This window comes from Haliaeetus leucocephalus, unplaced genomic scaffold, assembly GCF_000737465.1.
Source record: "Haliaeetus leucocephalus isolate CR32 unplaced genomic scaffold, Haliaeetus_leucocephalus-4.0 Scaffold151, whole genome shotgun sequence".
Taxonomy (NCBI): domain Eukaryota; kingdom Metazoa; phylum Chordata; class Aves; order Accipitriformes; family Accipitridae; genus Haliaeetus; species Haliaeetus leucocephalus.
This window is the reverse complement of record NW_010972587.1, coordinates 15529369-15554970: the sequence shown is the minus strand read 5'-3', so window position 1 is coordinate 15554970 and position 25602 is coordinate 15529369. Positions and strand designations below refer to the sequence as shown.

Here is a 25602-nt window from a genome sequence, read left to right as displayed (position 1 = left end):
GCGCTGCTCGGCCCCGAAGCTGCCCCGGCGAGGTGCACCGCACCGCTCCGCACCGCACCTGCCCCGGCGGGGCGCACGGTACCGCGGAACACCCGACCTCCTGCACCAGCCCCCCCCGCCTCCCCTCCCCGCGCCGGCCCTGCGGGGACAGCAGCTGCCCCTCTGATTTTGGGGCAGATCCTCAGCTCCAAGGGCGAGTCCCTCCGCTAGCATGGCGAGCTTCACCGTCTGGGACTACGTGGTCTTTGCGGCCATGCTGCTGGTCTCGGCCGTCATCGGGGTCTACTACGCCTTCGTGGGAGGGGGCCAGAAGTCGTCGAAGGACTTCCTCATGGGGGGCCGCAGCATGAGCGCCCTCCCCGTCGCGCTCTCCCTCACCGCCAGCTTCATGTCAGCGGTCACCGTGCTGGGCACCCCTGCCGAGATCTACCGCTACGGTGCCATCTTCTGCATCTTCGCCATCACCTATGGCCTGGTGGTGCTGTGCAGCGCCGAGATCTTCCTGCCCGTCTTCTACAGGTTGGGCATTACCAGCACCTACGAGGTAAGGTGGAGTGGAAGGAGCCTTTCCACAGCCTTCAGGGAGCTGGGGGGCTTCTCATGCCCGCTTTCTACGTGTCTCCCCTCAGCCTCTTCCCCCAAATCCCCCTGCACTCTGTGCTGCTCCATATCTCCACAATGCCAAGAGCAGGCTGCAACCTGCTCTGTCCCCAAGTCTGCCCACACTGCCTTCGCAGAGAGGAGATGCTCAACCCTGCTGTCTTGGCTCAGGAGCTGTGCACCATGCCCAGATTTGTTTCCTCACTCCAGATACTCAGTTCAGCAGGTGGATTAATCCTCGTGCAGCTTGGATGGTGACATGTGGTTAATGATGTGTAATTAATATGCCAAGAGCAGAGTGCAAGAGCATCTAACATAGGAACCAGAGTTCTTACATCACGCTCCCTCCAGATAGGTTTCTATGCTTAGGTGCAGCCATGAATGTCCCCCTCGAGCAGACTATATATTTGTGCTGTTCCTAGAGATTTGGCGGAGACACCGTTTCCACCTGAGGCTGTTCACACTGCTGAATGTCTTCTCCATTATGCTTATACAGGGAGGTCAGCAAGTGCTCTGTGTCTGCAAGAGTTCCACCAAAAAGTGGCTGGGCTGGACTTCAGCTCAGCGTGTAAGTTAAAGCTATAGCTAGCAGCACAGAGACACCTGGGGTGGTGGGACAATCGCAGGTCAAGTCTGACTGTTTTGGGGTGAGGAAGCACCTTGTCAGGACTTTGTTCTGACTGAGAAGGTCTGTGCAACCTGTTTATCTTCCTGCATGGAGATAGTTGGTAGCTGCAGATTTGGAGGCAAATTGTTCTTTTCACAGAGGACATTGGAAAAGGGGGCATCGGTGCAGGTGAAAGTCCTTGGCCAGCTACTTTGGTCTTTAGCATTTTATTACACTGAACAGGGGCGTTGCAGCACTGGAGGCTGAAAACAAGGCTTCTGTTGGTAGATTTAGATAAGAATTCACCAACAGAAATCTCTGGTGGCTTCCAATGTGTTTTAAACTGCTAATCTTTGGACTGTCAGTTATGATGATATTTAAAATAGGGCTCTTTTAAATAAAGACTTATAATTATGACTAGAAATGCACTGATAATCTTGGGGTTAAATCAGAGTAAAGCACCTATAAAAGATATATGTTCTATTTGCGGACAGAGTTCAGAGATTGAACAACTTTTTGTGTCTGTCCAGGGGTTCAGCACTGATTCCCTGCGTGGACATGCTCACAGATCACATTTTAAATGCTCAATTCACGAGTAGGCACTTTGAGATACTTCAGTGTTTGTCTGTGTCGATTGAACAGATCGGCAGGCAAAGGAGATCCCTTTTGTACAGCCACACACCCTAGAGGGTTGTTTGGACAGATGGTGGAAAGAAACCTGCCCTACAGCATGACAAATTCATAATGAGGTTGTGCTGTCCCAGGCTAGATAGAAAAGTGAGGGTTCCTGTTTTGCAAAAGGCTAGATTTCCACTTGCCTCTGGGATATGGCAAGCTGCTTTGGGCAGTGCAGGTGAGGATACCATGGAGGGTGCCGCTGACCACTGAAATCCTTCTGTCCTCTCTCGCAGCAGTTCAGATGGAACCACACTTAATGCCAGAGTTTCCAAATCGACTAAGGCTTAGGAATAGCCATAATGTTTTTCTCTCTGATTTCACAACGCAAGTGGGTTCTGTTGTTTGTTGGTATGTCGCTGTGAACTTTTAGGTTGCCCTGTGCAGATTCAGGAGTTGGACTCGATGATCCTCTTGGGTCCCTTCCAACTCAGGATATTCAATGATTCTGTGATAATATGTGCTGGTCTTTGCCAGGTCACGGTGAACAGCTCCTTGTCTATTGAGTGCCTTGGGGCAGCAGGGTAGCACCAGTTTCCATTCTGCAGACTCCATCGTATACTGACTAGCTTATGTCTACTTCACTTGCTGGCATGTTATTACCCAGTGGTGAGGTTTGTAAAAAAATAGCAACTCAGGTTGAAAGAGATATCAATCAAGGTGACTAGGAGCTTTGGCCATTCATGAAAATGTAAAAACGACACTATGCCCTTCCTGTATTGCTCATTGCTTCACTCTAGTCCTATCAATAGTGCCAAGTTTCATTATAAACATTTGGGTTTTATTGTCTTTTGCAGTATTTAGAGCTTCGATTTAATAAATACCTGCGACTCTGTGGAACGATCCTCTTCATTATACAAACGGCAAGTAAACCTCAAAGCTGTTCTGCGGTCCTCGTAGCCATCACGATTCTTCAGCTTAGTGTAACAACTGTTTTCTCTGAATGGTTGATGAGGTTACCGCAGTGCACGGGTGGCTGGGAGTGGGAGCAACAAAGCTCTTTTGGCGGATGCTGGGCTACCTGCCCCTTGGGTCTCTGTGTTCATTGTTGAGCACCCAGAGCAATCACTTGGCATCAGCGCCATGCCAAGAGACGAGCGACCCTTCACTGCAGGGTAGCAGTGCAAAGAGCAGCCGTTCGCCTGCCTGCTGGAGAAACCCACAATGGGTTCAAAATGTAAACATGCCCCAATTATCTACAGCGGCAGTTGTCATCCTCTGGTGCATGGATTCTGGGAGTCTGACTAATTCTCAAGGGTCTGTGAAAGGTGACAAAACAAGCTGTCAGGAGCTGTCATTTACTGCACAAGGGTTTGCACCACCACTGCTGGAAAAAACCTGGGTGTCTGCAAACTGAGAAGTAGCAAATTACTGCCTTGGGGAATGTTAAACTAAAGCAGTCCCTGAAATTATTGTTGGTGCAGTTTGCTGTAGCCAGCCCACTGCGGTAGTCAGTATGAGACCACAGCTTTTAAATGTACAGTGAGCGTGTGCCAAATGCACCAGAAATAAAAATGTGTCCTTTTCACAATTTTGAAGTGGACTTTTTGGGGAATTCAAAGCAAGAATGAATATACAATCAGAAAGCTTTTCAAGTTACCTGCTTGCTTTTTGCCGGTTTTTGTATTTTTAAGACACACCAGGAGTTACAGGGCAATCACACTTGCACCAATAAGGTGGTGGTCAATGCAGTGCTAATTACTTATTTGAACAGTGCTGCTTAGCTGACATTTATAGATACGCAAGCCCACAGGAAAAGTAGAGTGCTAGCATGTGTCAATCCTGACACTGCTTCATGAGCAAATATGAAGACATCACAGTTGCATAAGTTGGAACAAGCCAAGCATAATCTTTGCTTGCAAAGATCAGAAAAATAATTCTATACAACTTAAATACATGCTCAAGGAAATTAACTAAAGATCTATACGTGTCTTTCTGTGCCAATGACTAACAACTTAACCTGAATAATGAAAAGAATAGTGAGGAAAGGAACCTCCCCCCAGGATTTTAATGGTGTAATTTTCGCTGTTCTGTGAATATTGGCATGTGTTTAAACGAAGAAAAAAAAGGATATGTAGTGATACAACCTGAAAAACTACTGAAGAAGTGGAAAGATTGTGTCATCAGTCCTGTTTTAATTTACACAAAAATGTGATCGTACTTGTGACAAATTTTAATTTCTGGTGGTTCAAAGCGTCTGGCACTTGTTTGCTGTGTATGAGAAAGCCACTTTCTCATGCTGAATCCCTGAATTAGCAGGCTTGGAGAGGTACGGGTTTGACTGATGGACTATTAGATGGATAAGGAATTGGCTGGATGGTTGCGTCCAAAGAGTTGCAGTCAACAGCTAAATGTCCTAATGGAAACCAGTAATGAGTGGTGTCCTTCAAGGGTCTGTACCGGGACCAATACTGTTTAATATCTTCATCAATGACATAGATAGCGGGATGGAGTGCACCCTCAGCAAGTCTGTGGATGACACCAAGCTGAGCGGTGCAGCTGATTCAGTAGAGGGGAGCGATGCCATCCAGAGGTACTTTTACAGGCTGGAGGAGTGGGCCCATGTGAACCTCATGAAGTTCAACAAGGCCAAGTGCAAGGTCCTGCACGTGGGTCGGGGCAATCCCCAATATCAGTACAGACTGGGGGATGTTGGAGCAGGTCCAGAGGAGGGCCACAAAAACTATCAGAGGGATGGAGCACCTCTCCTATGAGGAAAGGCTGAGAGAGTTGGGATTGTTCAACCTGGAGAAGAGAAGGCTGTGGGGAGACCTTACTGCAGCCGTTCAATATATAAAGGGGGCTTATGAGAAAGGCGAAGAGAGACTTTTTACCAAGGCCTGTAGTGACAGGACAAGAGGTAATGGTTTTAAACTGAAAGAGGGTAGATTTAGAGTGGACATAATGAAGAAATTTTTTGCAGTGAGGGTGATGGGACACTGGACCAGGTTGCCCAGAGAAGTTGTGGCTGCCCCATCTCTGGCAGTGTTCAAGGCCAGGTTGGATGGGGCTTTGAGCAACCTGGTCTAGTGGAAGATGTCCCTGTCCCAGGCAGGGACACGGACTAGATGGTCTTTAAAGGACCCTTCCCACCAAACCATTCTATGATTCAGCAGCACACGCTGACAGTCACTGTACGGACAGCAAGTCAAACATTGACTGGGTGTGACAAGTGTCAGTAGTTGGCTGTGAAGTGATGCAGCTAGTTCTGAGGAGACATTCACCAGGGACTGCTCAGGACTGGCAGCTTTCTTGGCAGACAAGCTATATGGGAAAACCTAGAGAGGACTCATGGCACGGAGAGAAACAAACATGCGCACACACAGGCGGGGAGTGGTACACAGGTAGGAATAACTATTTTCCCAATGGCCCCACCATCCTAGCTGGCATGTGCTTGTAACAGGTAGCAAGCGTGCAGCAGGGGACCAGGGCAACCCGGTCATGCTGGGTGAAGCAGCCCCTCCATACTAATTTCCTCCCATAGTTGGATTACAGCTCACTCCAGTTACCTCTTGGCTCTCTCCCCAGCATAGCTGCTGGGCACGTGGTAGAGCTCCACCACAGGGACTGACTTTGACCTGCTCGAAAGCCGCAGCGAGTAATCCAGCTGTTAGCCATCCTGCTCTGGTTTACCACCTGTGCCTAGGGCAGACTCCGCACTCGCGGGAAGGGCAAAGGCTTGCTGAAAGCTGGATGACATCTGATTCTGCTGCTTTTCCATGCCCAAGTCCCACCCCTGTAAATCAGGTAGTCAGAAGAGCTCAGCCATGGAAAGCTGATGCAAGTCAGCTCAGGACCTGACTGTGATTTAGATCTTTTGAATCAAGACCACTGACCTTCGCAGAAGTCGTCTGCATGTTGCAAGCTGTATTCCTCTGAACCACATCACAGCTGAATTTGTCCTACTAGTACAAGACAGTAATGACAGTGGTAAAAAAGCAAACAGGATTTAAAAATATACACAAAGAAATTACAGAGAGTATCAGTGTATGAATCCCATTATGCCCACAAAAGTGGCTGGAGTAGCTCCTTGATTTGTCTCTATCTTTACTGTATTGGGTGAAAATACAAATCTGCTGATAGTCATGCATGGCTTCATCTTACGGGAGCGTAACTCCTTATAATGCTATCCATAATGACTAACTAATGCTGTATTTTTTGTTCTTACTCACATGCATTATAGTTGCATACTGAGAGGCATATTGATCCCAAGACTGAGAAAATAAATTGTAATAAATTCCTTGGCAAACCGTGTGTAAACCTCATCAACTTCCTTTTGCTCCTGTTTCTGCTGTATGACTGCAGTTTTAAAGCAATAAAATAAGTTAATTATAAAGGCCAGGAGAAGCTGAAGAGGGATTTGGTATTTAAGAGTCCCTGGTATTTATTTTTAAGAACACTAGCCTGTGAGACTGCAGTGCTGGTTTGTCTCAGACATTCATCTTCTAACAATTGGAATTATTTCTCAACAGTTATGAATTTAGGAAATAGAGACTGCATAAATGCTTGAAAAGAAATCGTCTCAGAAAGCTATTACCTTTCCAGGAATTTACATTTATTTTGATCTTATATCTTTTTTCCCCTTCTAGACTTTATACACTGGTATTGTCATTTATGCTCCAGCTTTAGCACTAAATCAAGGTAAGATGAGTACACTGCAACTGTTCTACAGTTATAATTTTTTCTGCATATAGTACTGGTATGCTTTTTTTTGGTAATGCACACCTAAAAATATAGCTCAAGGCTTGACTGTGAAGTCTTCTGAGATTTCTGTTGCTCCTGATGGGAACTCTGATAGGCGGCCTCCCATTTGTAATCCTAGTCCCTTAATCCCTACCTGTAAGGAATTATAGAAGAGGCTCAAGGGGAAAGCCTGCTCTCATTTACTCTCTCTCTCATGCAATATCCTCAGGTAATGGCTACATTCAGAAAAGTTAAGAAGACTTAAGTAAATTTTGAAGTCAATGCAGAGACTAAACACACTTTTAACTTCCCTGGTTAAGTGCTTTTCTTGAAGAGGAGAGCCAGGCAAAAGTTCTGTAAATATGGTTTTGAGCTGCCTTGAACTCTTTAACTTGGCCTATCATTATGCCAGGAAAACCAAATCAACAGCAAAGAGATAGTCAACTTAAGATGTTTGTTGTGATATTTACAAAATTAAATATTTCCATTTTCTACTTCAAAATGACTCTCTGCTTTGAAAATGAGCTGCATTTATTTTTAAAGGGGGAAAAAAGCTTTTATGTGGAGCCAAATGAAACTTTTAAACTGACACAATTAATTTGTCCACTTGGCAAGAAAAGGCAATAACAAAATGCAAATAAAAAATGAATCATTTTGGCTAGAATGAAAATCACAATTGTTCTGTTCATTGGGGTTTTTTTTGGCTTGTTCACTAACAAAAAAGGAAAAAACCCAACGCTGTCTGCATTGGTCTCCTCCGGTGTGTAAGTCCCACAGGTTTTATGTCCTTGATGTTTACATTTGCCCTGCAAATACATGCTAAACCAAGCTATGCCCTAGCTGGCTCCCAACTGGAAGCGATGTTTTTCATTAGCTTTGTTGCAGCAGTTCTCATTAGCCTGAGCTATCTGTCGGGGAGCCCCCGAGCACCCTGCCTGGTGCAACGAGAGCGTGCCAAGCTGCGGCAGTGACAGCCTGTACGCCAGCTACAGCACAGTGTGGTCTGGCATAGACATACTATCATGTTTCCCTAAAAGAAAGAAGAATAAAAGAAAGGCTTTTAGTCTGAGACATTTCTTTCAGACCATGCTTGAAGCACCCTGCATCCGTGGAGCATTGCCATGCTGTTTACTTGCTTAAATCCCTGCCTAAGGACTCTGTGGGACTACCCAGGCGCTTCGAGGAAGGACGTGTTTTAAAACCTTCTTGATTTGGGGCCTACAAACATATTGGATGCGTTGTTTGGCAGCTTTCACATTAAAGACAAATAGCTTCTTAGATCCTGAAATATATCTAACTTTTTAGCACTTTCCAATCTCTGTAACAACCGTTTCATTTTTAGAACTGGTTAGGGCGAATCCTCCGGTATAGACACACTAATCTGTTCATTGCCATTTTTACCTCCTACTTTTGCATTTAACTTATTTCTAGTTTTTTTCAACAACGAGGTTCAGGGTGAAAAATCAACCTTCAGTTTTTTGTCCCCAATGTGTCATTCACCCTGGTGCCATTTCCCTCTTTTTCAGTCACTGGCTTTGACTTGTGGGGTGCAGTGGTGGCGACTGGCGTGGTCTGCACTTTCTACTGCACACTGGTACGTGGGCCCTTTGGCTGAGAAAAATCTCTGTTCCTTTCACCAATCACATCAAATCCTGAATGTCTTGAAAAGTAGCCTAATAACCGGGTTACCCCATGGGAGTACATTTCACAGCGTAGCTGTAGCCACAGGGCCATATTCCCCCAGGGACTTCTCTGGATGCAAAGGTAGCCACTATGTGACTCAAACCTTTTCTGTTTTGATACATTCAAACTTCTGTTGTTGCTGAAAGGACATCAGGAAGATAGATTTCCCTTCCTAAAAATCCTCCTGTGATTTTTCCCCTCATCTAGTAGTGTTTAGCTGTGTAATTTGTCAAGCACCTGCTTACTGCAACTATAATAGTCCTGTCTGTTATTGAATAGAGCCACTGAAAATAGCAAGTGCCACATGAACAGATTGGTCTTTAGATTAGTGTTAATTGACCAAGTGTCTAGAAATTATTAAATGGAACCTCAGTGACAAATTTATTGTATATGTTGGATTAAATCATGTTTATTTTTATTCACATGAATGGTACGCCTTCTGGAGTGAGTGGTACCATATACATGTAAGCTGAGCACTGTCTGCCAATTTATCTCTTGATAAAAGCTTCTGAACCAGGTTATGTGATGGAGGAAATACTGAATTAAACTATGTGTATGGCCAAAGTAAATTCTAGTGCACTTCCAAAAAGGGCCAGGATGTCCTGAATAGCTTCCAGGACGCATTCCTAAATACTCCAGTACAGAATTATTTCTATTAAAGAAGAAGATGAAATTCATCTATTATGCATAATACAGATAGTAACATTTCTCTTAGTTGAATGTGAGTGCAAAGCAAGAGTGCTGCTGCCCTGTTGTACCTGATACGTGCTGTTCCTCATGCAGGGCGGTCTGAAGGCAGTGGTGTGGACAGACGTTTTCCAAGTTGGAATCATGGTCGCTGGATTTTCATCTGTGATTATACGAGCTGTGGTGGTTCAGGAGGGAATTGGACGCATTGTAAATGATTCCTACTATGGAGGAAGATTAAACTTCTGGGAGTGAGTTTGTACTTGCAGATGATGTCCCTCTTCATTCCTACCAATAGAGCCTATGTGACTAACTGTGAAATTAAACTGCCACTGAAGGAGGAGGAGGGCAGGAGTTGTGACCTAATTCTTATATATTTTTAAACAAGCTTACCTAGTTTGAGGGATATTTTTTATGTTTTACACCATGCAAAATCCTGTAAAGAGAAAACCCTTTTTATTTTTTCAAGTAGGTGTTTTAAGGATACATTTTGGATTCCACTGAAAGTGAATGGTTAATAGGAGAGGAGAATCATATTTATACCTACAATTTGCAAACAGCTGATTTATCATTTAAGCTACTGAACTAAAACAACTGGGAAAATCATATTTTTTTATCTAATCTGAAAAAGGGAAATGTTCTTCTTTTCCCTAAAAGAAAAATTAAAAGTAGTTTTAATAGTATTTTAACCTCCATTATTGTAACTAATCATAACCTAGAAATATGATCTTGCAAGGTCAAAAATACTCATTCTGACAGTGTTGACTCAAAAACCAGTGTAAGTTAAAAAAAAAAAAGTTATTGTACTTTTGATGAATAGGTGATTCCGCTGAGAAACTTCACCCAGTGCTATTAGTGAAAGTTTAGTGCGACAAGTATTACCTTTTGGCCTTTTGTCTATCATTTCACAATATTAATCAGGTTGTTCTGTAAAATTCTTCACAAAGTTCTTCAGTAAATCATTCATCTGTGGATATTTTCTTTTTCTTGTGAACGGTCATTTTTTTCAATCTGTTTGGCTGATTTGCAGTGGTTATGCTGCACTGCTTCTTCCCCCAATCACAGAGTTCACAGATGGAAAAAGAAAAGGAATAAAGGCACGTAATGGGTGAAATAATATTACATTGTTCACCAAGATAAGTATCATTTATTGCTAAAGAGTGATTTAAAAAAAAATATATATTTACGGCCATCTAAACTCTGTTATTCACTTAGAGCTAAACCAGCATCATGTTTTACAGAGGCCCTGTCCCCAAAGGCTGAGCGTGCAAACACACCTTTATATTGATGTTACACAGATGTCCCTTAGATAAGCAGGCATATTAGACTTTTTACTGGAGCATCATTTCATCAGAACAGTCACAGGCATCATACAGCTTTACTTCAGACTGTAGTTTATAGGCAAATAAGTTAGTTAAACTTCACCTTTGGACAGATCAGAGTGTTTCACTGGATCAGATTTCAGCTCTGAGTTTTAAAATTTGCTTTCCGTGATTCCACTTAAAGTTGGAGTATCTGAATGTTCAAAATCTGGCCAAATTAAGAGAGTTAGTATTAGAGTAAGTATGGGAAATTCTTTCTCCTAGGCATTAAGGTCTTCCCATAATGAGAAGATTTTCATATTCTGAATTTGTTTTCTCTTTTCCCTCTCCTTGTAGCTTTGATCCCAATCCTTTGCAAAGGCACACCTTCTGGACGATTGTTATAGGTGGGACTTTCACATGGACTGCCATATACGGGGTCAACCAGTCTCAAGTACAGAGATACATTGCATGCAAAAGCAGGTTCCATGCAAAAATGTAAGTCTGCCTACAGTAACTCTTAATGTCTGAATTGAGCAGTGACTGTTCTTTATAAGGGAGATTTTTTTAAAGAAATGGTTTTTGTCTATAAAAACCGTTTGTAAAGAGTAACAATTTTTGCTTTCTGTTTTGTGGACCAGGTAGAAGACAAATCAGCACAATAAATACCGGGTTTTGAATTACATATAATTGCAATAACATTGAACTTTGTGCCAGAATGTTTTACTGTGCCAGTATTCTTGCATACAAATAGCTGCATTAAGTTTATATGCAACCTAAAGACCAAATAATACAGTACTTGTGCTGAAGCCGTATCAAGACAGCATCTTGAATTGCTACACTGCTAAACCTAAATCATTGTGTAGGAATTTTGTATAAGTAAAGACTAAAAGATTTTCCCATACCGAGGAGTATAGGCATGAGAAAGTGCAGTAATGTTTTATTCAGTGATAAAATTGCTGAGGAATCATATATTTTGTTTTCATAATAATCATGGCTTTTTTTTTTCTAGGAATGCACTAAGGAAACTGGCAGAGAGTTCTGTTTTCCTTGAATTTAAACATTTCTGATCAGCCTTTACTCTAGAATGGAGTACATTTACTAACTCTATTATCTTACCTTTATCTTTAGTTTCATTCCAGTAGTTCACAACTCAGGATTTAAGAATTATTAGCAAGCTCATAAAGTCCATTTATAGGAGAAATACATAAAGCACATCATAACTGTAGTCCCTATAAATTCTATGATACAATGACATACAGAGAAGGAATTTTATGAAGGCTTTCACTTCATAAAGTTAGCAAAATACTCACATAATCATGCACAGTTCAGAACTGAAATATTTTGTTTATGGCAATAAAGAAAATCCACTTTTCAGCCATTTACGCTGCAGACAGGAATATGCTGATGCTCGCCATCAGCCACATCTCCAACACGCCACGTGGCTTCTCCGCAATCTCTGGCATGTGGCTGGGTTCCAGGTTCTTGGCGCTGCAGGGAGAGGAGGTGCATCCCACATCTGTAATGCTGCCTGGCATGATTGCGTATAGGAAAACAGCTGCATACATTGTGCCAGGGAGACTGTTTTTCCCGAGCACCTGCTCCACTTAGGGCTGTGCTCCTCTCTTGCACCCTCCCTACCCTCTATGTAAGGAGGGACACTTCCAGGGTGTCCCAGAAGCAGAGTGTTGCGAAGGGGAATCTGGCACCGTGACAGCTTCTGGGCAGATTTTCTGAGCTGTTGCAGCAGCTTTGACCAGGACTGGAGGCTATCTGGTTCTGGAGGGGCTTGGAGGGGATTTATAGCTCATACCATATTAGCAGTGGCACAGCCTTAATCAGTAGAGTCCTCTCCTGCTGGCGTGGGTGGTTGGACTCCATGGCATCTTGCTTCTGCCTCACGTGTGCAGGGTATTTCCCGTGCACGGAGAAATCATTTTGTATAATGGGGTTGCGGCTTGTCACAACTATAAACACTGCCATTCTGTGGTGACTAGTTCCTTTGCAAATGTAATTAGACACATCTGGCAAGTCACGTTGGTGGCCTGCACCTCTTAGTGCCATTTATCCTGTACACAGAAGTGTAAAATGCCATCAGGTCAAAGTAATAGGGTTTTGTACCCCTGTGGCACTTACTGTAAGGCTTTATAAGAGACAGCAAAATAATAAATCAGAGCTGAGAAAATAATTCTTTCACAGATCCCAAGCTGCAGATTTTGGGAAGGCCTTTAACAGTGGCACAAGAGTAGGAATTTTCTCAGGCTTTGGGAAAGGATTTCGTCTCATTCAAGAAACACACCAGTAGGTAGGAGTACATGCTGTCATCCTCAAACAGTAACCAGTAACTAGGCAACTTGAACAAAATGCTCATGTATGAACAATAACAGGCGCTCAGAGCAGGAGAGCTACACTTTCTGAAAAAATATGGGCTACTAACACATTTTTCTCTCCTTTCAAGGTCATCATCTGGTATGTTTCAGGGCTAAAAATCTTAGAGCCAGCCTGAAACAAACAGCTGAAAATAAGCCTTGCGCAGTCACAGTGCCTACTTCACCCAAACTCCACCCCACGTTACTCACCCAGAATTAATGGGAACACCTCCTGCCAATAGTGGTACAATTACTATCCTCCAGTGCTTACTCATAGGGTGTACCATAAGCTGGGATGTACATCAGAAGAAAAAAAAACAGCTTTCTTTTCACTGTCAAACACTGATGCAGTCTGAAAACAAGAACTGCTAGATTCAGACGAACAACTTCTTTTGCTTCCACGTGTTCCTCTTGACTTTCTAATCTTCACTACAGGCTCTAGGCGAATACTGCTATTACATCTGTTCAAAAGAGTTTGATTGATTTAACTCATTGTTTAAATTTTGTGCTAAATCAGCTTCTGAGTGCCTTATATCAAGGTAGATTATGCCAATGCAGGAACAGCTTCAGCTAAATGGATGCAAGACATCCAACCAATATGTAAGCGTCTTTAAGAAGAGGACCACTTCATTTTTACTAAATGAGTCTAGAGAGAAATGTAAGGTGCTGCTGGTTCTGTGTTTAGACCACCCCTAATTGCAAATACAAAGCATAAATGCAGTTTCCCCTACTATGTGTAAATCAGCTTTTATTTATATAGGTCTTTTTTTAAGAGTTTACATTGTGCTTGTCAATAATTTTTCTATGGTATGAACCTGATGGTTCAACCAGTTAATCTACATTACGCCTTTCTGAAAAAATGTCCATTTCCATGCCTAATGAGGCCTATAAAGGCAGGTTTACTTCTTCATTCATCCTGATGGTCCTCTAGAGCAGGCCAAAGGCTGGTGCCCCTTACCTTCTTGGGAACTGAAAGCACTAAAAGGCCTCCTGAAGCACTGCAAGCATGAATATATTTGCTCAGAAACCAAAGGTTCTCCCAGCAGAGGTCTTAGCAGTTGGCACAGGTCCAGGGTGTGTGATCTATCAGGCAGTTAAATCACTGTTGTCTGATGGTACACAGATAACGGAGAGGCAGCTGCCGGGAAAGAAATGCTTTTTCTCAAGGCCAAGCTCCAGGTGGCTGTGTTTGCTTGAACTGACCACCCTAGGTGAGAAGAACTTTGTGACCCAGGAGTTATCAAGAGCTGAGAAACATTTGAGAAGGTAGGGTAGTTAGATGGAAGGGAAAATTCCTCGCTGGGCGAGGAGAACAATTTGTTTTTCACTGCCAACAGAGGCTGCCTGTCGCGTGTGGCAAAAGTAGCATTAACGCCTGGTGAAAACGCGTTTCTGCTCTCATCGTTAGCTGAAGCTCCCGTCTGGCCGTGGGGAGGCAATGGGGTTACTGGACCGTACCAGGCTCCAAGTTGTTTAATTACTAAAGGGGAAGCCCCGGGGTTGGTGGCAAACACCTGCTCTCTGGCAGCGGCAGCTGTAGGTGGCTCCAGGCCAGGTCCCAGGTCCTCGTTGCTGCCTCCCGTGGAGGGTGTCCTGGGGGAAAAATGGGGATTTGTTGCTTTATGAGGGAACTCCAGCACCGTGTCAGCGTGGCACTGAAGCTCCAGAAGCCGAGGAGTGCTGGTGCTGACTAAAAGGTGACCCACACTTCGATCTGGGGCTCCCCGCCTTGCCAATCCGCCTGGGGTTTGTCTTTACCAAGAGGTGCGGCAAGGGGGGAAGAGCGTCTTCTTGCCATCCGCCTGCGACGTAAAACCGGCACACGTGCTGAAACGTGGGGATGCCATATCATTGCCGTATATTGCTCCCACCACCACCCGAGCAGCCTTTGTCAGGGGTCGGCGACTCAGACCGCACCACCGAAACCAGAAGCGTAATTTCCTTATATTTAAAGACGCGCTCTCGCACCAGGTGAAATGCCGGGAGCCACGTACTGTGACTCCCTTTCCAGCGGGCAGCCACCGACCGGGAGGTCTCCGCAGCGCTGGCACGACGCTCGCTTGTCCCCCGGCGGGGTCTCGCGGGACGTCGAGCCCTGACGCGGCGTGTCCGTGCGTCTTGGCGCAGGTCCCTCTACATCAACCTGGTGGGCCTCTGGGCGATCCTGGTCTGCGCGGTGCTGTGCGGCCTGGCCCTCTACTCCATCTACAAGGACTGCGACCCGTGGACGGCAAAGCAGGTGTCGGCGCTCGACCAGGTAAGGTCCCGTCTTTCAGGGGAGGGTGGTGAGGGGGCATTCCTCCTCCGCAGCCGTAACAACCGGGGGGTCACGAATAAGGACGTGCCCGAGTCCCGTATCAGGCGAGGCTAACGCTGGCGGAGTAAGGTGAGAGCGTGGCGGGAGGGAAAACCCTGGAGAAAGCGGCAGACCCGTCCTCGGCACTGTTTAGTCCCGGCGCTGCGGGTCTGTCAGCGCCAGGCAGAGCAGCCATGTGGAGAGCGCTCGGTCCACCCACCCGTGCGGGTATTTGGGGTTTTCCACCCAAAAATGGAGTGCCAGCCTTGCGTGAAACGGGGCTTCAGAGAGAAGCGAGGGGAAACGCGCGAGGGACTGCAGGCCCTAGTGAGCTGCTTTGTATCACCCGACCTAAACTGCTCGGCGCCAAGGGAGGCGAAAGCCTTTTCAGATTCGAAACGTAATCGTGCCCGAAGCATACACCTGGAAGGCGGCTACCAGCAGGCGGTTCTTCACTAGCGATGGCGCGTCCTTCCCTCCTTCGGAAGAGAGCTGGGCGATCAAACCGCGTTGTACCGTGCTGCGGAGAAACCACCTTGTAACCGACCACGGCCTCTCCCTAAACAGGCCCCGAGCAGCACATTTACCTGAGGAACTAGAGCTCTGGGAGCCCATAGACTGACCAGAGTCAGGGCCCAGGAAAATCATGCAAGTCTTTTTTTGTATGTTTATGCCTGGGCTGTAATCACAGGCTCTGGATGACACCCCATGGACGATAGCTGGAAAGCCAGGAGAGGAGTACAGACAACGGAGTACCTGAGGCAGGACCACCTGGTCTTTAAGGGTAGGATAAAATGAGATACGGAAAGCCAAGGTGAAAACCCAAAGGAAATTAAGTTGTTCCTGTCAGTCAAATTCTTTCGGTGGAAACTGGAAGCAAGATACTAAAAAGACCGACTTGTCTGTGAAAAAAATGGTTCCCAGGAAGAAAAATCTTAAAAGTCCTCTCTCTTTCCAGCACTCAGATCATGCAAAGGTCGACAAATGACACACGGTTTCCAATAAGGAAATTGTTCTCAAGTACCCTGAGGTTATTGGCCTGTATCTAAAAACCTTTTTGTGGAGTCAGCGGCAGACCTAAGCATCTACTGCAGCACCCGAGCCCAACCGAGCGACGTACAATACAGACTACGTGCTGCCCAGCGCTAGCTTCCTATACCATCGTCACTGGAAACCAAGCCTGATGGCACGGCTGTATGCTCACCTCTGCTGGATGGTCTAAGCAGACCTCGCTGTATCTCAAGTGGATGTTTCAGGATTGGTTTTCCTCTGTAGAAAACTAATAAATAGTGCAAGGTGGGACATTCAAAATCAGAACAGCTGGGCAGAATGCCAGTAAGAAGGGTATAACAAAAATAATACAGTGACAAAAAGAAGAAGTAGGGCGAGATAGTAATATTTCTTACTCTCTGGATTTTTCAGCTAATGCCATACCTAGTGCTGGACATTCTCCACGATTTTCCAGGAGTGCCAGGGCTTTTTGTGGCTAGTGCCTACAGTGGAACATTAAGGTAATTTAATAATTTGGAACCTAGTGTCTTTTTCGTTACAGCTAAAGTTGCTTTTATAATAACACTTTTGCATTTCGTTTCTTTGTCTAGCTAATTTTAAAAAAAGCACTATAAGATCTTTGCTAATGCAGCTTAAAAATCCATAGTTTCTAACAGTGGCTCTCTGAGGTCCTAGGACTCAAAGCTCTTTGGAGTTCCCTACTAGCAACGTGAGGAAATAGCTGGTCACACGCAATGTACGGCTCTAACAAATGCTCCTCTCTGTGCTTTTAAAGTCCCTCTGCTATAGGAATTTTTAAGTATTATAAATGGGTGTTTACACAAAAGAGCTACAGTTTGGGAGAATTTCCTACTGCTCATCTTTAATTTTCCAGTTTCAAACCTGCATAACTTTAAAGCCACCTCCCTTTCCTCATCCCTGATCTTTAGAGCCTTGTTTACAAAAGAGTTCCCGGACTTCCAATTGCCTCGAATGAACCCCATGAAAACAACAATCACTCTGTATTTTTACTGAAGGAGACAAATCAATCCCCTTCTATCCCATAGTGGGCAGTGTTTTGTTCAGCTTTCCCAAGGAGCATCTTTTTAAGAAACATCACCTGTCTTGAGGAAGGCTCTGAACAGTAGTAAGCAGATAAAAATGAGGAAACTTAAGAATGTGACACCAGAATAATTTTTTTGTTCTGAGTACTTGTAGCTACACAAATAGAGGCAACAGCCAGGATATTTGTTTTTCACACTGAGGAAAAGGCGGTGGCTTGTGAGAGCAAGGTACACATAGACACGACATCACCAGACTGGCTTTGTGCCTTAGAGTGCTGGTTTTTCTGACCCCATAGGGAGGCTGGAATAGTTCAGTTTGGACTAGATGCCTAATTTTTAGATGACTGTAATTAGATTATCTGAATCCTCCTCTGAGAGTGCATTCAAAGTAATCAGTGACCAGCATGTAGGAATTTTACCTACCCAGGTATATACTGTGTACATAATTTGTGAAGGTATCACGTATACCAGTAGTGTTTACAGCTTAGCCACATGTAATAGATATTCTCATGGACTTCTCCAGGCCTGTCTTTGCATCAGGATTTGCCTTGTCTTCACTAAGAGCAATTATTTTAAAAAAACTTTTGTAAGCTGCTAACTGCGTCACCTGGAATACTAAGTTATTTCAACCAATACAGCAGTTAAATTAGTTTTCTGACACTGTTCTAGACAGTGGCGGTTTCTCTCTGCCAGTAACCCATCTGTTATCTACAATTTCAGCTTCTAAGATAAAAAAATTGTATAAATCTTGCCTTCTGTAGTACTGTGTCCTCCAGCATCAATGCTCTGGCTGCCGTGACTGTTGAAGACCTCATTAGACCGTACTTCAAATCCCTCTCTGAAAAGAAGTTGTCATGGACTTCCATGGGGATGAGTATGTCTGGAAAATACCTTTTCCACTTTTGCTTTACAAAGTGAGGGCTTGATTAAGATCTCGCTGGCGGCAGTGTAAATCAGGACTAAGTGGATTCACACCAATAGGACTATGTTGGTGAAATACTTGGGGGAAATGAGATGAGCTGTGCAGGTTTTACACAGAATGGGGGACAAGCTATTTCAAGTGAGCGTAAGGAAAAAAAAAAAGAAGGCATCTTGTTTGATCTTTAAGCAGGAAAGATGCACTGCATCTGTATTCAATATTGATTTGCAGTACTACAAAGCCAAATGTCTCAGACTGAAACACCTGTTATTTTTCTTTCTTCTGTCAAAAATGAGAAGCATAGGAAACAATTTTGTAACAAACCTTTTGAACTGAGTGATAACGCGAGCAATAGCATTGTGTCCCAATAACATTCCAGAGAACAAGAAGCTTCACGTCTTCTCTGATACACTCTCAGACCCTCAGTCTGTTTAGCTCCTCTGTTTAATGTAACTCAAAGAAGAGGGCCAGAACTAGGCTGAGCAGATGGTTTAAATCTCTGAAGCACGATTGCCATCTCTGCTAGTTGTACTGTCTGCGACCAGCTGCAGGTGTAGCCCGAGGCAGTGTTTGTAGTAAGCGTGGAAAAACCACAGTCCCAACATGGTGTCATAGCCCACACCAGCGAGCACAGCAGACTGGTGGCAGGTGACAAGCATTAAATATTTTCACCTGAGAGCAGTTTCTTAAACATTATTGCAAACAATGTTTATGCCAAAATTATTGTTGATCTTATCACGAGTTGCCTGACATATCACATTATATAGTGAAATTAACCTATTGCTTGTGCAGTAAAATTCAGCAGGGGTTAGGAAAAAACTCAAATAAGCCTGTGTTATGGGCCCTAGGAAAAAAACCTATGTCCTGGTGACCCAGGGTGTTCTTTGTCACGGCACCAGCTCCCAGTCATGTGCCAGCATTTACTTTCTTGTTACAAAGACTTTAGATTGAGAAGCAAAAATCATTCCCTCAAAATAAGGACTATGACACAGGAGATTAGCTGAGAAATATGAACAATACATGTGGTGTTACCACTATGGCTAATCCATGGCTGTCATTTAGTGACTAATCTTTAGTAATATACAGGAAGAGGGTTTTCACAAGTTTGCATGATCTCCTCTTAATGTAAACAGAAACCTGACCTTTTGGCCAATTCAGGCTCTCTTAGAAAACCCCAGATGCTAGCAGGTTTGTTTTGGGGATGTCAGGGGCCATGCTGAGTTAGATGGAAACATTTCCATTAGCGATTTTCAAACTTTGGCAGATTTACGCAGCATTCTGCCTTTCCCACACAGGCCTGTTTTATGGTGGAGTCTGCATCGCTATGGCTGCAGTGGCATCTCTCCTGGGAGGCTTGCTGCAGGTAGGTGTCAGGCTGCTTTTTCATGCCCATGTTGAATGACCCAGCATGAATTATGCAAGAAAATAATTGCTGGATACCATTATGAGATTAGTTTTTATTCTTTGTTTGGTACTGGCCTCAAACAGCCCATAGCTCAGCCTGTGCTTTAAGCTCCCATGTAACTATACCAAGTCCTGCCAGCTGAGTACACACCAGTTAAAAAACCCCCCCTCATAATTTCCTTCTCAACATCTTCCCTTCTCACCATGTTGGAGGCTTCAACTTTCTTCCACAGCACCTGACAGCAGACTCTCTTCCTTCCTCAGGCAGCGCTCAGCATTTTTGGCATGGTCGGTGGCCCCCTTTTGGGACTGTTTTCCTTGGGAATCCTCTGCTCCTTTGCAAATGCAATTGTAAGTAGAAATTTAAAGCCCTGTTCATCCAAAATTCATTGATAATTTTGGTCATCTCCTTTCCCCTTTCCCCCAGTAATTTTATGTTGGGCAGTAAGGGAGATGTCTTTGATGCTTTCCATGAGAACATTTCCCCTTGCTCCTTTTCATCCTTATTCCAAGGAAGTGATGAACAGGGCTGTATAAGAACTTGAATTTCCATCCCATGAAGAGATTTACATGACCAAAGGGGGGAAAAAAATCTGAATAAAAATGAAACTTTGACAAGGATTTGTGGAAAACACAGTTTTAGAAGCAGGGAACAATGTGTCTTGAGATGTAGCTGAACACCCAGTAGACTCAGAGGATGCTGGCCTGTCTGAGCAAAAGGGGGTCAGGCTGGGAAAATGGGGCCCAAGCACTTGCAAACTGAATTGGGGTGTTCTCAGAGTGCTTCAGTATCGTGAAAGTATCATTTCCAGAAGAAAAAGCTATTCCATCAAAAAACATATTTGACAAACTTTGGAAATATGGTCCACGGGTTAGTCTGACAGGACTGCTGTTCGGTAAGGTTCACTGATCATTAACCTTTACCGCTTTGCAGTTGCAAATTTTATGTATACACTAAAAAAGTAAAATAAAATAAAATAAAAATCACTAGCTGTCAGCCTAGAAAAACCCAACCCTGAGGTAGGAGAGACTTGCAAAAACAGATCACATGAGAAAAAGGAAAAATTGCTTCTGTATTTGTTCAAGGAGGGCCTCAAATAAAGCAGTATTTTCCTATATACCATGTGGCCCAAAGCTATCCTTTGACTGTAAAGGCATAGTGGCAAAATAAAGAGGTATGCTCGGGAGCTGTGAGTAAACACTGTATTTCCCAAAAGGGGAATGATGTAAACTCCACTGCTCTTCCCCAACCATATATTTCATTTTTGCTATGGAGCCTGATTAGATTAGTTTAGATTATCTTGGCTGTTTCCTACTCATCTAGGTGTTGTTTTTTTCAAATATACTTTTGTTTTTCATGTAAATCCAAGTTTCATTTTCTGTTTTGCAGGGTGCATTTGTGGGTCTTGTCAGTGGCTTTGTTATTTCACTTTGGGTTGGAATCGGATCTCAGATTTATCCTCCGCTCCCAGAGAGGACCAAGCCACTCTATCTCTCAACTGCAGGCTGTAACATATCTTTAGAAAATTTGACATCAACAGTAAATCCATTAACAAGAATCTCCAACACACCAACTACAGAGAGGTATACAAGCTTGTCACGTGGAATCAACAAAGCATGTATTTATTTTAAAGCAACACAAACATCTGCCTAGCATTTGGGTTACTGTAACTATCCCTCCCTGGTTTACCTACCAGGCTGTTTAAGATGAAGCAGTTTTCTCTGATTTTTTTTTTTTTTCTCCTGTCAGAGTGAAGTTTGTCTGAGTTATCCCAGAACTAAGTCAAAGTGAATCTTCCTGTTGATCTGAAAAGCTTCAGTTCAATATCTGAGTCTAAAGGCTTCGATATGCCTTACCGGTAACCATGGTGTTAAAGAAAACATAACATTTATAGTTATTGGATTAACTTCCATCATCTGTCACATGAATTAAAGTAGTAGGCAGTTAAAGGGCAATCTGCCAGTTTAACAGCTCCACCTACAACAGCTTGTCTGTGCAGAAATAGTTCTATTCAGGAAATTCAGAAGAGGGCATTATCTGTGTAGTGGGCAAAATATAAGGGATTTTCTGCCCTCTGCAATTACCATATGTCTTATTTTGGATAATCACAATTAAGTGTAACAGTCATGAATGACAATATAGCGAACAGCAGGAACAGAAAGAAGCCAAACAAACACATTTCTAGGGATCCCCAATCCTTACACCTTAGAGCACTGTACAATCAACAGAGACACCCTGGTACACACATGGGTGCCCAACATCCAGTTTCATATACTACACCTCTCACACCAGGCCTCCAGCATTGCTCATGGCTGAGGGGAAGCAACTGTTGCAACAGACAGAGCACATTATCAGGGAGAACAAAATAAGTTGTAACCCAAGTTGTGACAGTTGCTCTATTGTTTCTGGCTGTTTAGAGTTGATTTCCTACCTTTTTTTTTTTTTTTGTCTCCTTTAAATAATGTCCCCCCTTCTAAAGAAGTTATCCCTTCATCTGGATAGCTGGAGCGCTCAGCTCTGCACTAGATTCCTAGCAGAGACAGGACTGTCCTGTTTTACCTGCTCTGTCCCATGCATTGCATCACGGTACTGACCAGTCTCCTCCCATATGAAGAAACTTGTCCTGCAAATTTTAGAACAAACTGTCAGTGCACATTTTATTGTACAGAGGTAGTTCAAGACTACCAGGTCGCTTGGTTCAGAAGTAACTTAGTATTTATACACTGTCTGGAAACAGAAAACATTTTCAAGTTGCTTGGAATAGGACAGCACAGATTAACACTTTTTCTGCTCTTTTTCAGGCCTGCCCTAGCAGACAACTGGTATTCATTGTCTTATCTCTACTTCAGCACACTTGGGACACTTATCACAGTAGCTGTGGGAATAATTACCAGCCTCCTAACAGGTACTAGTTCCAGAGCTGTGATTGAATGTCTCTTAGATCTCTTTCAAACCAGAGAGCTGTCATTGCCACAGAAGTGCCCGTGACCTTGTTGCAAACACTGTGTAAAGGTTACCATCCTAAATGTCATGTCCTCCCCTCAGCCCTTCTGCACCCCACTCTTGGTCTCTGCTCACAGCAAAAGCTACTTCAGATTTCTAAAGAGAAAGAAGTTTCAGCAGTTTTTTTAACACAGGGGGAAAAAAAAAAAAAAAAAAAAAAAAGACATCTTTCTTTCCTGTTTTATTAGATGCCAGCAGGGGCTGGAGGTTTAAGGGTTGTCTCTGAACATGGCAACAACTCCAAGCAAGCGGATACACTCATGCTTCTAGAGGACAAAAGCAGTTTTGCTCTGAGTGAGTTCAGAGCACTCAAGGGTTATTACCTGCACCTGTACAGTGCATGCTTTTCACCACATTCCCCAAGCACTTACCCAAGAGCTGCAGACCCTGTGCATGGCTATGTTAGCTTCTTTCTCGATTTCCCTATACTAGCTGTGCAAGGGGCAAAAACACTGGTAAGAGCGGGGACTTCAGTTCCAGCCCATGGCCTCACTATTCTTGCATCTAGGTGAGATGCAAAGTGCGCCTGTCATCCAGCTCATGCATGGCAGAAATAGCACAAAAGCAGCTGCTCTCACAGCTTTCCCCAGTATGCCCAGCCAGATTCCTATGACAGCCCTCATCTTTGAGGCTCTTAGATTGCAGACCTATTAGTCTGACCTACTTCAGGACTATGAAACTCCAAACCCAGCAGACAAACTCAGTTCCATTAGCTTCCCTGTGCCTTGCAACTAATAAGCACAAGTTACACCTCTACCATTTTCTTTTCCTTGTGAGTTTCTAGAGGATTTGCTCTCCCCTTTCTTCCCATCACAAGCTCTTCCCATTGCTATAGTGATGCTTGTAGACAAATTTTGCCTCTTACCAGGTTGTGACCGGGTCATTCGTGAGCCATGAAACAAAGCATGAAAACTGGGCAACTCAGTAAATCCAGATGACAAATCCACGGCGGTGGCAGCGCCCCCCCCCCCCAAAACCCCAAAAGAATTAACCCAACCACACTGCCACCCTGCTTTTTGTGATACAAGATCCCATTTAAGCCTCAGGTGGCAATCAGAGCTAATTCCTAGCACCTGCATCTCCTTTCTTTCCCACACACATTCCCCCACAAGAATAGTTAATCTTCCATACCTTAAAAATGCCCAAACATCCCATCAACCCTCATCCCCCCTGTTATAAAAATTGCTGGTGACTCTGGAGACAGGACTTTTGCTGACAGGGAGCTGAGGATGGGGCTCAGGCTCCAGGGCTGCACTTGGTACCAGAGCTCCTGGACTGGCAGGGTGGTCCCAGATATCGCTGTATGGGATTCACCCTTTCCTGATGACTGTTTTTTTTACACAGTCAGAAATCTGAGGAGGATCTAGGAAACTCTGGGACATGGCTAAGGCATTTCAAACAGACCTTGAGGGATCATTTTATGTTTTGAGAGGTGCAGGGTATACGTCATTGTAAAGAAATGATCCTTAAGGCCTGTGATTGCTTGATGGCTTTTGCTGCATGACTCCGTCCTGCTCACCTGGCCTGGTGCCCATAGCTGGGCTCTGACATAGCATTTGCATGTGGAAACCTGGCTGATTGAAACCTGCCTATTTTGCAGGAGGACTAAAGCAGAACACAGATCGTAAATTCCTGCTGACCAAGGAAGATTTCCTGTCCAACTTCTCATGGTCTAAATCTGAGACAGTAAGTGTAATTATGCACCTCTGATGTAAATCAATCTTTCCTCCTGAGGACAAAGGCAAAAAGTTGCTGGCTTATTTTTTCCCACCAGGATGAATAGCACCTGATGCTGCCTGATATGACTGACTGCTTTAAGGCAGTGGCAGGGCACAAGGCGGGTAGGAGTAAAGGAGCTGGCGTAGGCAAGGAAGCTACAGCTTGACTTCAGTGAACAACAGCGCAGCAGCTGAGACAAAGGACAGTTGTTCTCCAGGTTTCTGCCAAAATACTCCCTCACTAGCCTCTTGGAAGCTGGCCCAAGGCACACTTTGGGCTCAGCAAAGCTTCCTTTGTTTGTGAATGTGTTCTCTAAAGTCTCGATTTTTTTTGCAACTTTGGTTAAAGTTTAAGAGGAAATATTTCTAGTCAGTGTATCTGTTTCCTAGCTCCCTCCATAAGATATAAGAAAAGGGGAGACTTTATTGGGTAATAACATCCCTTAGAAGGGAGAATGTGGCAGAAATTTGGTGTGGTTTTGTTTTTTTTTTTTTAAAATAAACTATAGATCACTTTTCAAACAGTATCATCAGGATGCTGAACATTTAAGCTCAGCTTTGTTCAGTGCTTTTTGAGTGCTGCAATACAGGCAATGATCATATCTTTGAGATGGTCCAGTTTGCAAAATGTTTTTCCTCCACGCTGACAACTGCTTTTAGTATGATCTCAGGTATTTCAGCTTCTGGATATGAACACCAGGGAGAGAAAAGGATTTTTACAATACTATCGTAACGCTGTTTGCCCGTGTCAGGATTGGAGTCCGGTTATTGTCATTCACTGTCTTTAATGGGCCAACATCTGTTTTCACTATCTGGGAATTTAATCCCTGAAGTCTTTTGAAAACCAAACCACCCACATGGAAGCTAATGTCCATGGCCATACTATTTTATGCCCAGAGTCAGAAACAAGTGTCTGCCTGGTTGTACAGCTAGGAGCTGGATAACAAGTGGTTGGCACCACAAATAATGCAGAAAGTTGATTAAAGAAAAATCAGGGGGAACTGAGCAACTTCCTGTCTGTGAAGAGCTCAACATATCATTATGTTTAACAGCACTGCAACATCAAAGCCATGATGCATGTTAATCTGCTCTTCATGTCAAAGATGGGGTAAGGACCAGGGGTTGGGAGTCAGTAGCTCAAGGACCTGGTGGTGACAGATCACTAGACATGAAAACAGCAATTAGAACTTTGCACACCCAAAAATACTTCAGGCACTTTGCAGGACAAGAACATTTTATGTGACAAGAACATTTTACACAACTAGTACCTTATGCAATAACAAACTTTCCATGCCCCTAGAAAAATACCAGCTACTGCAATGAACAACTATTTGTGCTCCGTCAGCAACCAACATGTGTTTTCCTGCAAGGCATCCTGTATGTCAAGCCTGACTCTGCTTGCATGCAGGTCAAAGAGAGGAAGACTGTTTCTTCCACTTCACAGCACAGCTTTTGTCTTTTGTTTTTTAGCCAGAGAAAGTGGAAGTGTTGAACTGGAAACCATTTACTGTGGCAGCCGAAGGAACTGACAACCCTGCTTTCAGCCCCATTGAAATGGATGTTGCACGCAATAAGAACAAAGCCAATGGCCCTCACATATGA

At 44.0% G+C, this 25602-nt stretch overlaps 1 protein-coding gene across 1 annotated transcript; it reads left to right on the top strand.

Moving 5' to 3' along the window:
• The first annotated feature begins 211 nt into the window (after window positions 1-211).
• On the top strand, window positions 212-25602 carry SLC5A8 (solute carrier family 5 (sodium/monocarboxylate cotransporter), member 8). Its single transcript, XM_010561933.1, has 15 exons — window positions 212-544; window positions 2680-2745; window positions 6472-6523; window positions 8092-8159; window positions 9032-9186; window positions 10594-10734; window positions 14733-14862; window positions 16324-16412; window positions 17717-17829; window positions 19170-19237; window positions 19543-19629; window positions 20669-20862; window positions 22081-22184; window positions 23883-23968; window positions 25471-25602. Exons 1-15 carry the CDS (start codon window positions 212-214, stop codon window positions 25600-25602), a joined length of 1818 nt encoding a protein of 605 aa, XP_010560235.1.

Excerpts from the sequence above, each read along its gene's own strand:
- SLC5A8 (XM_010561933.1), top strand. The coding sequence starts at position 212 with ATGGCGAGCTTCACCGTCTGGGACTACGTGGTCTTTGCGGCCATGCTG. Across the intron at positions 2,746-6,471 it reads TCCTCTTCATTATACAAACG|ACTTTATACACTGGTATTGT; the intron begins GCAAGTAAACCT and ends TTCCCCTTCTAG. Across the intron at positions 19,238-19,542 it reads TCCTGGGAGGCTTGCTGCAG|GCAGCGCTCAGCATTTTTGG; the intron begins GTAGGTGTCAGG and ends TTCCTTCCTCAG.